Source organism: Ochotona princeps, chromosome 9 (genome assembly GCF_030435755.1).
Source record: "Ochotona princeps isolate mOchPri1 chromosome 9, mOchPri1.hap1, whole genome shotgun sequence".
NCBI classification, from domain to species: domain Eukaryota; kingdom Metazoa; phylum Chordata; class Mammalia; order Lagomorpha; family Ochotonidae; genus Ochotona; species Ochotona princeps.
This window is the reverse complement of record NC_080840.1, coordinates 14,258,432-14,274,897: the sequence shown is the minus strand read 5'-3', so window position 1 is coordinate 14,274,897 and position 16,466 is coordinate 14,258,432. Positions and strand designations below refer to the sequence as shown.

The following is a 16,466-nucleotide window of genomic DNA, read 5'->3' as shown; positions in this document are numbered from 1 at the left end:
TTGTTATGTTAAAATCCCAGAATGGGGAAATCTTAGAGGTAGAGAATTAGAGGTTGGAGGTGGGTAGGCTGTGTAGGGAGATAACAGCTTAAGAGTTCAAACAGAATGTTCTAAAATCAGCCAGGCTGATGGCTGCACAAACCTATGAATTAAAAAAAAAAAAATCAATGAACTGTGTATCTCGGAGAATTGGAGAACATGTGGATTAAATCTCAATAATATTGTTAAAAAATACTAAGGAAAGACGTATGTCCATTTATTAGTCTCTGGTACCTACAATTAATTGGTCAAGATTAAGATATAGAAATGGATTGTTCAGCTATCAATCCCACCCATAAACTTTGTAATGATCTTGGGAAAGTGTAATTGAGACCATGAAGGATGATTATCTTTGAATTATGTTCTTTTAAAAAAACTTTTTTTTAATGCTCAAAGTAATTTAAATTCCTTTCAGCAACTGGAAAGGTATTAAAATTATATGAACAAAAGAGGTGAGACTCTTTATTTGGGCATGGGTATGAGGTTAGACACATGATCAGGAATTGCTCCTGGGGAAGTAAGAGTCAATTTTTTCAGACTGAAACAAGCTCATTCCCCAACTCCCAATGCTAACTGTGGCAAGCCTCAGTTTTCCCACCCATGAGATGGATTAATGAAATATAATGGTATTGCGAGAACGAAATGAGAGAATCCAAGGAGGGGTCTGTGGTGGCCCTGACAGGGCGCCTCAGAGACCTTGGACACTGGAGCTTGAATAACCAAGTGCCACTGAGCTGGCTCATGTCCAGCAGAGCACATGTCCAGTACACCCATCACAGTCTGTCCACCTTGGCAGTCACCAGGGTTCTGGGATCCGAGAACAGCACTCAGTAGTTCTCAAGAGAGAGGGCAATGGGAGGAATTTCACAGGTCATCAAGGATAAACATTAATTTCCAGATGGGAACTGAGGCACATCACAAAGCCTCAGGCCCCAGATGTACCCGACTGGCTGCATTCAGATTTGTTGGATATTCTCTGCTTAGGACACCTTCCTTGGCTATTTGACATCCCTACTCCTGCTCCTCCTCTCAGCTTCCCACCACCCGCCCTGCCCATCCTGCATAAACCCTTATTCTTCCTTTATTTGCCTTTAGGCGCAGTTCCCACTTTGCATTTCTAGTTTGTGAGCCCTCCTCCTTGGGGGGCACCACCATGGAGCTATGGAGTCCTGGACCAGTGCCTGTGGCCCTCCTCTTTGCCTTGAGTTCAGATCTCTGTGGCTGGCTGCACCACCTTTCCTTGGGTCTTCCAAGGCAGTCAACTTCGCATGTAGCTAAGACGCAACTCATTTTTTTCCCGTCCTGAAATCTGCTTCCCACCACCTTAGTCTCAGTGCATGGTGTGGCTTGAATCAGAAAATCCAAAGTCATGGTTGAGGGCCCACCCCGTCTCCTTTACTTTCTAGTATCATCAGGCTCTGTCTGACTTGTGAGATAACCTTCCACCTGATCCATTGCGCATAATTCTTTTTGCCTCAGCCTGACAAGTCCTGTTGGTCTCTCTGACCCCAGGTTGTGACCTCCGCATTTCTACCCTTAAAAGCACACATGTGCTTCTTTTCCCTCCATAATTCAAACAGCTTCAATGATTCCTTATGATTTCTGGAACGAAATTGGAATCCCTTAGCCTGGCATCCAGACCATCTGCTGTTTGCTCCCAAACTACTCTTCTAGAGCTGACTCTGCAGCCACCTGCAGGCTCATTCACTTTATAGCAGCCTACGTCTGTCAGGTCAACTGTTCACGTTTGGCTCCCTCTGCTCTTCCATAGCATGTTGCTTGGATGAAGATGCTTCGAAAATTCCTAGAAATGGAATAAACAGGTTGAGATCTAAGGCCTAGCCTGGGCACTTGACCTGGAGGCTGAGAAGCCACGTGGGATGCCCACATCTCCCATTGGAGTACCTGGCTTTGAGTCTCAGATCTTCTCCCAGATCCTGCTTCCTGCTCATATGTAGCATATGGGGTAGCCGTGACTTGGGTGTTCGAGCTCCTATCACCTGTGTGTGCAACACCTAGATTGAGTTCCTGGATCCCAGCTTAGTGGAGGTCCAGTATGGGCTGTTGCAGGCATTTGAGAACTAAACTAGTGGATGGGTTATCTCTCTCTCCTCCCTCCCCCCCCCCCCCCGGCCCTCTGTCACTGCCTTTCAAATAAATAAAATTAGTTAATTTTTTTCCAAGAGAGAAACCTGGTGAAAAGGCTGGATGGAGAACTGTGTTGTGGTCTGAATGAGGCGCTGTTTTTGTGTCCTTGGACTGATCCCATAAGCTCAAGGCTTACTTCTGCCTCTGCAATTCTGGGAAGACTTGGCTTTTCAATTCCAGTTGGCAAAACAGAAAATTCTAGGATGAGCTTGCTTGCAAAAATAGCCAGAGTTAATTGCCTGCCTCATTTGGGTTTGGCTCCAGTGCTGTTATTTCTGTTGTCCCTCTTCATTTCTCTTGAAGCTGCACCTACACAGTGTGTGCCCTGTGACATTATTATATATTTTTTTGAAACCTCCGTGTGCCAGAAATCTCACTCAAAAGGGAATCTGTTTATCATAAATGCCTCCTGAATCCTCCACACCCCCTCTTTTCCTCCATGCATGTGGAGGGCCTGACATTTCAGGCTTGGATCCTGGGTGTTGCCATTTCTGGAAGGAGCCTTAGGATCCCACATAGCCCATTCACTGTGTTGGACTGACCAAGCACCTGGAATTCATCTGGCTTTCCCCCTTTTCCCTCACTCCTCTCCCCTCATCCAGTTAATCACTGTGAGAGCCTTTCTAGTGCACCTGAGTCACTCTCAGGAGTGTCCATTTTTTTCCCTTCCAGGCCTCTGTCGTATTACTCAGCTGAGCTGGTAACATGGCCTTAATGGGCCATACTTGCTTTCACTTTCGAAAAAAATTATACTTATTTGAGGTGTGAGGGAGAGAGAGAGATTGTGTTCCTATATGCTGATCTATTCCCCAAATACCCTCAATGGTGGGGCTGGAAACTGGGAACTTAATCCAGATTTCCCATGTGAGTTACCTGAATGAGTTACCTGAACCATTAATGCTACCTCCCAAGAAAGCTAGGGTAGACCAGAGTGGAACCAGGTATTGAACCCAGACACTTCAATATGGGCTGTAGGTGTCCTGACCACTATCTTCAGCCCTGAGCCACATGGCCGCCTTTGGTCTGATCTTTTCCAATCAGCATTCACTGCTCCTAGAACTATCTTTCTGAAGTAGAGATTGGTGTGGCCCTCCTTTGTCTGCAGCCTTTCAATGGAGACCTCCTCAAGTGTAGAATAAAATCTTGACTCTCCAGTGGGCCATATGGGGTGTTTGAGACCCAGCTGCCATTTGCCTCTGAAAATCTGTCCTCCCGTTTCACCCCTTCCTGGGTTCGTGTCCATCCTCTCTCCATGATTGGCAGCTCCCAGGAAAGCAACCCTCTCTTCCTCACCTCTGGGTCTTGCAGGGGTGATTCCTCTGCCTGGAACACCTACACCTTGCTCTTCACTTTCACTTCCAAATCCCTAGGACTCAACTCCCTTTGCTTTCCTGGACAGAAGCTCTCCCTCTTCTGCGTCCCTCACATTACCCGCCCTCCTGTTTCCACCATTATGCCCTGTAAGTGCCCTGGGAGCAGTGTTCTGCCCACCACTGCATCCTACAGGAGGTTCTTGATAGTGGTCAGATGACTTCCTGCATGAATAAATGCCAATGCAATGCTTGGTAAATGAATGAGTGGGGAAGTTTGCACATCATTGTGATAGAACATTGTCTCTGCGTTGGTGTGATTGTGGATGGTACCCAGACGGTTTGCAGGGAGCAAGGCCTAATAGAAAATCCTCTCTGGGGCCTGGTGCAGTGGCTCAGTTGACTAAACCTCCCCCTTCAAGCACTGGGATCCAATAGGAGCACCAGTTCATGTCCTGGCTCCTGATTCCTGGCTTTAAATCAGCCCAGCTCCAGCTGTTGCAGCCACTTGAGGATTGAACCAGTGGACAGAAGATATTTTTCTCTGTTTTTCCTTCTCTCTATAAATCTGCTTTGCCAATAAAAATAAATAAATATTAGAAAAAGAAAAAAGTCCTCTCTATCCTGATGATTTGTACAGCCAATAGGTGAATTATCAGGGAAATTCAGTTATTGTTTTAAAAATTTAGACCTTTCTGCTTAGAAGGCCTTGAGAGAGACAGATGAAGAAGAGAGGAGGGGAAGGGAGGGGGCAGGAAGAGAGGGGAGAGGGGACAGAAGACAATAGGAGAGGAGGAAAAAGGGGGTGAAGAAGAAGGGAGAGGAGTCTAGTCCAGTCCTGGGGTGTCCCAGCAACCATCCTGGAGATGGGGAGAGTGTATCTGAGCCATGGAATTCCTCTCTCACCCTCGCAATCCTGGTCTCAAGCTCATCCTGCGGCTGTTTGTGTCATTTGACCAAGAAGCCAGGTACTCAACAATGACCTCATTCTACATTGCACAAGATGTGTGTCATACAGTCAGTGTCACCGAAGTTTTCTGTAAACATTGACAATGATCTGAGGCACACGGGCCAGTCCCCAGCAGTTCTGGGAAAGACTCTTTGTAAAGTAGGAGGCGCCAGCCCCTGGCTCCCACCGGGTATAGCGATGACCCTGCAGAGGTCACAGCTCTGGGTGACTCAGTCACAGGAAGTGCCCTGTTCCTCTGCGGGTTGCCTTTCCCAGCAGCTTTCTGGGAAGATTCTGAGGCTGAGGCTTCAACTACAAGGAGGTCATGGGGTTTGAAGCCCTCAAGGGTCTGGGAGCTGGTGGTGGGGGCTCTGCCTTCCCCGTGAACCCTTAAGCGTTAGGCTGAGCCTGGCAGGTGGCAGCCCTGGTTCTGTTGCCTAGGGATACTCCACTCCCTGCCTTCGCTTTTCCTCTGAGAATGGAGGAGCAGGGGAGGCAGCTGAGTACATGAATGGTGGGGAATTTGCCTGCCGAACTGAGTCTTGACTCTTGGCTTCTCTCTGAGTCCATCACCACCACCTTGGTGGCAGAAAACAATAGCTGTCCAGTCTTGCGTGATTCCAGAGCAGGGAGACAGAAGAAATCCCAGTGGGTGAGGTTACAATGCTGCCAGAGGCTTTGGCATGGAATTCATTCTTTGTTTCTCCCAGCTCTGGTGCTCCTTAGCTTGTGGCTGCCTCCCTCCAGACTTAGCCTCCATCTTGGGGTGACCTTCCACGTGGATCTTTTGTCTCTCTCAGACTCCTGTCATTGGACTTAGGGCTCACCCAGGCAATCTGAGATGATGGCTTCTCACGAGCCTTCATTTCATCTGTAAAGACCCCTTTTCCAAGTGAGGCCACACCCACAGCTCTGGGGTGGAGGGCTGTAGTTGTAAGGGGCCTCTTTTCACCCATCATGTGCTCAGCAATGGAGGGCAAACATGGGCCTACTGGAACATACGCCCTCCTGGCTGGTGTGGATTGTGGAGCCGAGTACCATGTTGCCAAGGAGACTGGCAGCTAATGAAGGTGCAGCAGGGCTTGGACCTTCTACTCTGCCAATTCCATGTGGCAAGAAATTTACTTGCGCCACTTTGCAGGTGAAAAAACTAAGGTTTTGGTACTGATAAGTGGCAGGACAGGGCTGAAGTTTATTCCCTGTGTGCAGGCTGTGCAAGCAGTGTTGTGCTGAGAGTCATATGAGGTTTAAGTTCTCTGTCCCTGCCAAGGTGTGGCTTAACCTCCGCAGCTAGATCTCAGGCAGACCTGACCTTGCACTTGGAAATGTGGCTCTAGCAACTACAACCTTAACATCATCCGGGATTCCCTGGCAACGTGAAGTCTAAGGCATCTCCTTCCACTCACACCATTCTGTATCAGAATCTGTGTTAACACAATCCCTGAGATTCACTTCCAAGGGAAGCCTTGGAGTAGATCATTCCCATAGCAGCTTCACCTCCATGGGTGGAAACTGGACCCTGAGGCCCCCACACACTCAGGAGAAAGGCCTTCTCTTCCTTAAGCCCTTGATGGAATGACACAAGGGGCAGGTCTGTCTAGCAGCAGCCTGGGAGCTGGGGAGGGAGCAGCCGAGAGGCCTGGAAAAAGAAAAGAAAACGGGCTGGCAACCAGCAGCAACAGCAGGGTTGGGGTGGGAATCTGCTCTAAGTCACCCCAACCTGGCACCTGCTACGCACTTAGCAGCTGCCTCGGATACCAGGAGAGGAAGGATGTTAAAAAGCCAAGGAGATCTTGTGACTCTGAGTCACTTCGAATAATTCAACATTATCTACTGGTATTAGCCTGACTTAGGAGGCTGACTTAGGGGCTGCTTTTTATGTAGCATTCTATGTGCACTCCAGTAGCCCCTTGCCCCGTGTGGCCATTGAGCACACTGAGTGGGGCTGGTCCAACAGGAAGCGGTCTGGAAGTGTAGAGTAGGCAGTGGATCTCCAAAACGATGTGAAAAGCAGGTCATAAATTAGCTCATAACTAATTGTATGTTGACTACCTGATGGAGTGATATTTTAGATGTAAAATTGGGATAACTATATTATCAAAATAATGCATTTCACTTGCTTTTTTTTTTCCTTTCAGAATGTGTCTTCTCAACAATTTAAAGTGACCCATGTGACTCCCCTGTGTGGCTCTTGAAAGCACTACCTTAGACATTTAAATCCAGCCTCACCAAGGTAGATACATCAATGAAATGGGTTCATGGTTTGGGAGGCAAATTTTGCCAGTAATACAGTTTAGCTATAGTTTATACTCAATAGGGATGGAATTTCAGACCTCCAACCAAATTAAAGCTCTCCCAGCTACTAAGAATTTAGCCCTCATGTCGTAACCTTATTATCTTGAACATGACTTTTAATAGTCAAGCCTCAATACTTCTCATCTGCTAAATAGCTAGGATCATGCCAAATTTTCAGGGTTGGGAAGATCAAACAAGATGTGTGTGTGTGTGGGGGGGGGGCACATTCAGCTTAGTACCTGATACTTGGTTGATCCCACCTTGTGATGTCACCCAAAAGAGAGAAGAGGACCTTGTGTGACGTTGGCAATTAGCAGATGCTCCATGTGTGCCGGTTAAGCCTAACTCACATGATGGCTTGGAACCTGAGGATTCCTCACTAACCCTGACTGAGTCATCCCCGTATCCGCTTCAGCTGCTGTCTCTCTGTCAAGGCCAGGTGTTAGGCCCCACAACGGGACAGCAGGGCATTGGCTTGGAAAGCACCTGGGAGACCAGCTCAGCCACCAGCAGCTCCAGCACAGCCAGCCTCCCAACAGCTGCTGTCTGAGGCAGGAACCGTGCAAGGCTGTGGGAGAGGAATAGCCCCTCCAGAGCTGCCCTCCGCTGCCCCCAAGCCAAGCAGCTCTTTGTCATCTTTGATTCTCTGTGCATCACGTGCCTGCCCTCCCTCCCCCTTCCCTTCTCTCTCTCTGGTTGATTCAAGAATGCTTAATATAGAGAAATTCCTTCTGCCACTGCTGGACCAGATCTTCTGCAGCTCCAACACCGTGGGGTCCTCCCAGCACTGGGTGGTTCTTGCTATGGTGGCAGAAAGCTGATTCCTGGCAGCTCTGTCACGGGTGCCAGGGTTTCCCCCTGAAGCAGAATGAAGACATCTGGACCATATCTGTTCTTTCATGACATTCTTTCCACTATTTTACTTCTAAGTACCCTTACATCACTTGGATTGGCAAAATATTATGTGGAGTAGAAGAAGCTGCATAGGAAAGGTTGTGTATCCTGTGGTTCTGTTTATAGGAAGTGTACAGAACAGGCAGATCCTTAGAGACAGGAAGTAGCTTGCTGATTGCCTGGGGGTAAAGGGAGGGACTGCTAATGGGTGTCAGGTTTCTTTCTTGGGGGTGATGGAAGTGTGCTGGCATTGGTTGCCCTACCCTGTGACTATATTAAAACATGCTGAGTTCTATGCTGCAAAAGGATGATTTGGAGGGGATGTGAGTTACATTACAACGAGACAAACAAGAGTTCGATAAAACATCCCATGAACTCAGATGGCTCCTCCCAGCTGTTGCTGGCTCTCAGCAGCGTCTTCGACCCCACCCCCTGCACTACTGCAGCTGTGTGGGTGTGGCCCCATTGAAATAATTCTGAATTAGCAGAGCTTGGAATGGGTGAGAGAAACAAGTTCAATCCCAGCATTCGCTCTTCACTGCGCTTGTGACACTGGTAGTGTTAGCTATCTTGTTAGGGCCTTCCTTTTGCCATCAAAAAATGGGTTTCTGTGAGAATAACTTAACGATATTTTACATATGAAATGCTTGACTCAGGGGCCAGCACTGTGTTCTAGCACATTAAGCCTCCGCCTGTGACACTGGTATCCCACATGGGTCCTGGCTGAGAACTGTCTGCTTATTTTTCAATCCAGCTCTCTGCCAGTGCACCTGGAAAAACAACAGAACATGGCCCAATGAGGGAGACCCAAAAGAAGCTCCTAGATACTGATTATAGCCTGGCCCAGCCCCAGGTGTTGCAGCCATTTGGGAAGTGAACCAATGGACAGATGATCTCTCTCTCTCCTCTCCGCTTTCTCCTTCCTCTTTCTTTTTCTGTCTCTCTCTCTCTCTCCCGTCCTTTCCTCTCCCCTCCTCTCCTCCCTTCTTCCTCTCCTCTCCTCTTCCTCCCATCTCCTCTCTCTATATCTCCTCCTTTTTCTGTAACTCTGCCTTTCAAATAAGTAAAATATAAACCTTAAAAATGTTCTTGGCCCAATGTCTGAAACTTTCCAGTTTTCACCAGGTGAAGTGAGAATTCAAGAAGTCGGCTGACTTTGTTCCTTGACCCCTTTCACGCCCTCACTTGCCTGAGTCGGCGCAATACCCATTCCTTCCATTCAGGCAGCAGAACACAGTCACATCCCTGTGTGAGCTGGAACCCTGGAAAACTGTGGACTCTTTTCTCAGTGGAGCCCTGAGCAGGGGTCAGCACTGTGGTCATGATCGCCCGCTTTGCTTCCTGGGAGTTGCTTCTCCACCGAAGCTCCACCTTCCAGTATCAGGTACACACCCTCCTCTCATTGGGCACCTTTAACTTCTGCCACGGCTATACCCATGAATGTGTCTATTCTAGTTTTCAATCTTAGCTCTTCATCTCCCCCTCCAGTTCCAGGGCAATTTTGTTATTTGTGCTTTGGATTCCATCTCCTTTTTCCAGACTCCTGGGAGTAGAAGCTTGTTTTGTGAATGGCTTCCGTGAGTCTTAGAGTCTCTCTGCACGATGTTACACCTAGATTCTCTCTTCCCTGGATCCACTCTGGTCCTGGACTTACCTTACTCCAGACCTCTCATTTAGTCCCTCACACTTGACTGTGCAATTATTGTTAGGTCTGAATGTAATCAGCTTCTCCAGTCTTGTCCCTCGATTTTTTTTTTTTTTATTGGAAAGTCAGATGTACAGAGAGGAAGAGAGACAGAGAGGAAGATCTTTCATCCATTGATTCATCCATTGGTTGCAATGGTCGGAACTGAACCAATCTGGAACTAGGAGCCAGGAACTTCTTCCGGGTCTCCCACGCAGGTGCAGGGTCAAAGACTTTGGGCCCATGTAGGATCGTGGTGTGTGCAAGGTTAGGACTTTGGCGACTAGGCAATTGCACTGGGTCCTGCCCTTCGATTCTTGACCTGGGCCATTGTTTTGCATTCATTCGATTTATTCCTAAATGCACCTTCCAGGTCCCCATAGTCCAACTCATTATACCCAACTCCCCACCGCTTTCTGTGGAAAGGATGGGAGAGGTGTTGTCTGACCTGCACTTCTCATGAAATTTCCCCTAATTACAGAACAAGTTAAGTGTCACAGTATCTGACTTGTAACTGATACATAGACTCTTGAGAAATGACAGAATCTAAGAACTTTGAGACCTTTAAAAAAGAGATTGTTAGACGTGAGCAGCTTAAGTTAGCTTGGAAATCACAAAGTAGATTGGAGGTCACCTGCTTCATGCTGTGGGAAAGGTGATTTTGGAGTCAAGCTTAATCAACTTCCAAACAGTAAAATAACAAAATGGCTTTCATACCCATTCCTTTGCAGGCTTTGTTCAGCTTTTTGACATCTCGATCCACATCAAAGCCTTGGTGACTTCTTCCTTTGGTCTAGAGAAAATAGTGGAAACAGTGAGTAAGCAATGCAGGTGTTTTCAATCATCTCTGGCTGAAACTTGTAGCTAAGGTGAAGCCCCAGTAGTCATCCAGACAAGGGACCAGCAGCCACTCTGTATGTGAGTACATGGAACCCAGCAGGGAAGGCTCTAGCCCCAGAGGGCGGCTGGTACTCCTGGGCACAGGCTGGCCTTCGCTGACCACAGGATAATGGCTGCCTCTATTCTTAGGAACAATCAGTCTAGCCAGCTCGACCATGTGCGATTTTCATAGCAAACCCAGCCTTATGTGTCTGTGGCTGAAGCAGAGAGTAACACAAAGCTCCAAGCTTGCAAGGAACTGCTCTTCCCCTTTGGCCATGGGCCCCAAGTATAGCTTTTGCCTGCCAGAAACTGAGGATTCTACGCTCTGGCTGCAACTCAACTTCGTAATGTGGACCTCTGTTGTCCATAGAATGAAATGTGATTGAATTTGCAGATACTACTTGAACCAGTCAGAACACTTTGCTGATTTGTTTTGTTTGGTTTTGTTTTTAGTGGTTTGGATAAGAGAAAGGTGTCTTTACATGCTGAGATATTTCCCAGACTTAGTCACTTTTGCATACTGTACAGCTGCTGGTATCTGTACTTTTACTTGCTTATTACTTTCTTTTCAACTGATTTTTGTTTCAATGTACAGTTGCTAAAACAAATAAACAAACCCTCATAGAAGTTAAGAGTCTAACAGTGGTTATCAGAGATTGGGGAGGGAAGAGAGGAGGAAAGGATGGAGACAGGTTGATGAGTGGGTTCTTTCATATGGATGAGAGTAAGAAGTTTTGATGCTCTGTTGCACAGTAAGGTGACTTCAGATAATGCACGGTGCATTTCTATTTGAAAAGGAAGTTGGAAGACAGGATCTTGGATGTTTTGCCAGGAAGAGTTGTTAAATATTTGAGGATACAGATATATTCACCTTGATTTAACTTTATGCAATGTGTGCTTTTATCAAAACATTGTATGTTTGGAGCTAATATTATGGTATAGTGAATTAAGCCATCACTCCTGACACTAGCAATCCAGTGGGTGTTGGTTCAGGTCCTGGCTGCTCCATTTTCAATCCAGCTCCCTGTTAATGGGCCTGAGAGCGGCAAAAATTGCCCCAAGTGCTTGGGTCCATGTTAGACACTTGGGAAACCTGGATGAAGCTCCTGGCTCCTGCCTTTGGTCTGGCCCAGACTGGGCTATTGGGACCATTTGAAATTGAGTTAGCAGATGGAATATAATGCCCTCTGTCTTTGTCTCTCCCTCTTCCTCTGTAACTATGCTTTTCAAATACATATTTTTTAAAAAATCACATGACACCTCATGTGTGTGTGTGTATATATATAATAAGTTATAATAACTTATATTATATATATATATATATATATATATATATATATATATATATATATATAATAAGTAGTTTCTTAAAATCCTGCCAAAAAAAATCCCACTTCTATTAGCATGGAAATGGAAAGCCATTTTTACTTGCCTAAACAGAAGGTAACTAATAATGAATATGTCACAGTTAAAAACATATCACTATGGGTTGGTACAGCTACATAGCAGGCTGATCTACCACCTGTGGCACAAGCATCCCATATGGGTGCCAGTTTGTGTCCTGGCTGCTCCGCTCCAATCCATCTCCCTGCTGATGGCTTGGGGAAATCAGCAGAAAGGCCTTGGGCCCCTAGAAGAAGTTCTTGACTCCTGCCATTGGATCAACCCAGCTCTGGCCTTAATGGCCATCTGGGGAGTGAACCAGCAGATGGGACATCCTTTTCTTTAATTCTCCCTCTCTTTCTATAATTATGACTTTCAAGTAAATCTTACACACACACACACACACACACACACGCATATATCACTACTGTCTGATTGCAGCTATGTAGCGAGTACCCTTGAGCACGCCGTTTGTTTCTCAGTTCTTTGCCTTTCTGTACCTCCATGAGGTGTCTTGTGTGCATTGAATGAGCTCCTATCTTTCAGTGAGGGTGGTTCAGTGAGGCTGGTTCGCCTGTGCTCCCTGTACCCTGAAACCATTCTTCCTGCTTTCAAGTGCTTCGGTTCTGGTAGGAATGAATACAGGATCCCACACAGCCCAGAAGCCAGGTTGTATGTATCTGCGTGGCATTGTTGTATCCTTAGGGCCACTTCTTTTTCTCCTGTTCAACAGGGTCACATGAGGACTGATCCTCAACACCCAACCCTTTGCTGCTCCCATGTGTATGGGCCCTGTTATCCTGCTGGTTCAAGAATGGGGACATAATCCAAGTGGGATCATTTAGTCTTTCCCTTGGTTCATTCATGGAGCGAGGTATGTGTCTTTCCCTATTGAGCTTGCCAAACTGAGAGAAGGTGAATCTAGGGTGGCCATGAGATAAAAGGAAGAGAAGAGAGGGACAGAGAGGTGGAGACTGAATGCCCTCATGTATACAGAAGTACCTATGTTCTTTTCCTCCCAAGTTTCATTACCTAACCAACTTCCCCTTTGTCTATGTGAATGTGGGTTGGGTTTTTGCTCTTATAACCCAACATGGTTTCATCCCTTTGGTCTGAAGGAATAGTGGCTTCTAGGCCTGTGTAATGGAGGATATTAGGCTTTTCGAGCCAAAGGAGTTATCAGGGTCCCTTGTTACTCCACTACCTTTGGGAACATGAGGACACTGCCCAACCTGAAGAACCTACTACTGAGACAAGCCCAGAGTAAGTGGACATTTCTTGAACATCTACCACTTGTCAAACAATTTATAGATCTGTTTTCCTCATCCATAGAGAAGAGTATGTATTAGTGATGCCTTACAGGTGAAGAAACCTGGGGGCTGATAGGCTAGAGAACTTCCCGAAGGTCTTCCAAGACATAGGATTGCACCTAGTTCAATATACCTTCCAACACTCTTATTCTACCAAGTGCACCATCCTGTTTTACATTTTATGGTTCCCATCGTTGGGCAAAAGAATTAAATATTCTATCCCATTTTCACTCTTCAAATCTGTTGTGGGGTAAAAGGGAACTACTTTGTGCTTTTGAAGACTTGTTGGCAGGACAGTTGTATTTTTTAATGGGGCTCAGTGCAGGGCTCCTTGTTCAAATGTATTTGAGAATTTCATTATGGTGACCTTGGCTGTGAAGCCAAGCACTGGGACCTTCTGGGCATGCGCCCCTATGGATTACATAGGCTACAGCCCTATGAAGCTCATCTAGTTTCTGATCAGATTCTGCAGGGGCTGCTTCCTTGGGTTCAGCTCTGCAATCTCCAGAGTATGTGGCCTTTGCTTTGCATTAGAAGGCCTGGGAGGATTCAGAGATGAGGTAGTGCTGAACCAGAGGGCAGATACGTTGCACTACTAGAGCACTGCATAACTGTTCTGTAGACCGCACCAGGCCTCAGCAGTGCAGGGACTTGGCTAGGACATTTATCCAGCCCATTCCACAGCTGAGAAACAGGCACAGAGCTCTCTGAGACTGGCTGTGTAGGTGAGGCCCTGGCCAAGGGTCCTGACCAAAATGCTGGTGGCTGGAATCCAGCTGAGGTTGCTGGAGGTTTTCATAGCTGCACTCCCCTAAAACCCCTGCCCCAGGCATCCCTTTCTAGATTACACAAAGAAGCTGCAGGGGCATGCCAAGGCCAGGTGGGACTTGTTTCAGATCACCTGGCTAGAAACTGGCTGAGCGGGAGCCAGAAGTAAGACTCTGACAGGTACAAAATATCACTCCTGCCCATGCCACTTCCTGTTTGAGGGAAGTCATTCTCGGATACAAGGATCATAAGAATTCTGAGATGAGGGAAGGCCAAGGAACCCTTGGAACATGTTCAGCTTTTCTCTTTTCTAACTCAAGGCCCCAAAAATGAGTCAGTTAACTTCCTTGTGAGCAGATTCACACTGATCTACAGGTGTACAATGGGATGAATGAACGTGCTAGGAATGAAGATGTCAACAGTACTGAGTGTTTTACGAATCATGCAAGGAGTCTAGCGTTACGTCAAGGGTTCTGCCATTTCTGGGGCAGGTGTTTGTCTCTGACTTTTACAGGAAGCACTGTTAGCTGTGTTTGTTACCTTTTCTGATCTGCTTGGGAAAAAAATTCAGCTTTATTCCTTGTGACGGCAGGGTAGATGATGTGGGAGCTAGGGGTCATGTGCTGAGAGAGAACAGAGTCTGGAAATTTTCCTGCCACGTGGCTGGGCTAAGTCCACAGTGAGCCATTCATCAGGGACTTCCAGTGCTGATGCCAGGGTTGTTCCCTGGCTTGTTCTGATGAGCTGGATAAGAAACTTCTCCTCTGGAACGTCCTGCATCCATTGTTCATTGTTAACAAGGCAGGCACTGGCTCTCGGGCTTCAAGCCTGTTTGCTTTCGGACCCAAAGCTGCTGAGCGGCAAGCAGGGCTGCAGGTATAATGAGGAGATATGGAGGAAAGGAAACAGGGGCTTGGTGCACTTGGGGCTCTACCTATCAGACTCACTTGTGAAACTTCATGTGAACACACGGATATTCCCTTTGCTTCCGGCTGTCAGGTGTGCTACAGGCAGCTCTTGCACTGTCACTCAAGAAATAGACAAAGGTGCCAGTAAATGAGAGGAGTCAGTCAGACCAGTGTAGGCTCTGGACATTGAGCCCACTAGGATTCTAGGCTGAAAAGGGGTTCTGCCCCTTAGCAGCCAAGTGAACTCAGACCATTAACCTTCAAGCCATTATTCCCTCATCTGCAATGTGAGGCTAGGTTCTATCTTGAGCAGATTTTGAGGCTTCCATGAGATAACATTTTCAGTGCCAGTCGAGAGGGACTGTATAAATATCAGCCCTCTATCCGGTCCTTCGGACCAGCTCTTGTTTTTATTGTCTCGCAATGATATGCATAAGATTTCATAACATTATATTTATGTAAATTTCAATTTGTCATATTTTTGGTCAAGTTTGGAAGTTTATCTATCTATCTGTCTATCTACTTATCTTTCAATCATCCATCTTCCAAAGTTGTTGAGTAAACATATCACCATGTCCCAAACAATATCAGAATTTATAGTATGTTGCCCAAAAAGAGATAGTAGTTTGAGCTTAAGAACACATCTTTCTTGTCAGATTAAACTGAATTCTCAGCTTATTATCTGTGTGACCTTGGGCAAATTACAGAGCCTGCTTGTGCCATGGTTTTGTCATGGCAAATGGTGATGATGATAGTGCCTCCCTCATGAGGCTCTTGGGAGAACTGAAATGAAGTCATTTATGCAAAGCATGTAAGATGAAGCTGTGCAGAGAACATGGGCTTAATACACAGGTAATATCTTTGAAATGCAGACAGGCAATGAATTTTCCACAATGTCCCAGAACCCTTCTTGCTTGAGTTTTCATTGCTTAAATGCCACTCTGAGGATCACTGTTTTCACCCATCACCCATGGCCTGGATCTGGAGTTCCAGGTATGTATTTCACACTGGACAGAATGGTGGTTCGAAAGTCTGGCTGGTGAGTGCTGTGGCCTGAGGTGACACCTCTGTAGTACTCTCTTGTGAGCTATTTCATTTGACAAGTGTGAGAATTCACAGCTCCCTGGGTGTGAATCTTTCACTGGGATGCAGCTCTGGGCACATGCTAGCCATCATCCCAGTAGATCAGGCTGCCTCAAGCAACAAAGTCATCTCCACGTGAGGCACGACCTATGGAGGAGGAAGTTGGAGCTCCAGCTGTCTTTCTCCAAGTGAGTCTACATAACATTCCAGATTCCCTCTTTGAAAACAAGGAAGCAAGCCATCCATTCCCCTCCCACCCCCTCCCCCAAGGGAAGAGGGATGTAGCACAGAAAATAAATCTAGAGGCAGTGATCCTAGATGTCACATGGACAGAAAGAATGCTAGACATGCTCAGGATCCACTAGGTCACTCACTCTTGCATCAAATTCCTGAGATGCCCCTCACCTCAAAGGAACAGAGGAGAAAAACAGATACCCCCTCAGCCCTAGTTAAGCATCTTCTGTCCCAATCATGTTCAACGCAGTCTTCATTCATGGTAGAAATGGAACATTCTAGGCAAGCCTTCCTTCAGGTTGCAGCAGACTCGGGAGGGAGTTTGGCAAGCGAGATGGTTTGCAAGTTGCTTGCTCTATGTTTTATAAAAAAATCATCAAGATTGTTCCAGAACACAACCTAAAGTACCCTCACACCCTTGAGTCCTTGTGTCTTGATTTTCTATTTGGAGAGCAGCATGAAGTTTTGTAAGAGACACATGAATTAATCTTCCCTCGCTGGTTCCTCTCTTCTGCTTCTCCTGCTCCCTTTCCCCCCTCCTTTCCCTTCCTTCTACACAAAGATCTTGTCTTGTGTATC

At 46.6% G+C, this 16,466-nt stretch overlaps 1 protein-coding gene across 1 annotated transcript in view; it reads right to left on the bottom strand.

Annotated features, from left to right (window-relative positions):
* Positions 1 to 16,466, bottom strand: part of ANXA13 (annexin A13) — a 56,152-nt gene that overhangs the window by 22,075 nt on the left and 17,611 nt on the right. The window contains exon 2 of the mRNA XM_058668890.1: positions 10,037 to 10,112. Within this exon, the coding sequence (XP_058524873.1) occupies positions 10,037 to 10,112 (76 nt within the window). The remainder of the gene's footprint in view (positions 1 to 10,036; positions 10,113 to 16,466) is intronic.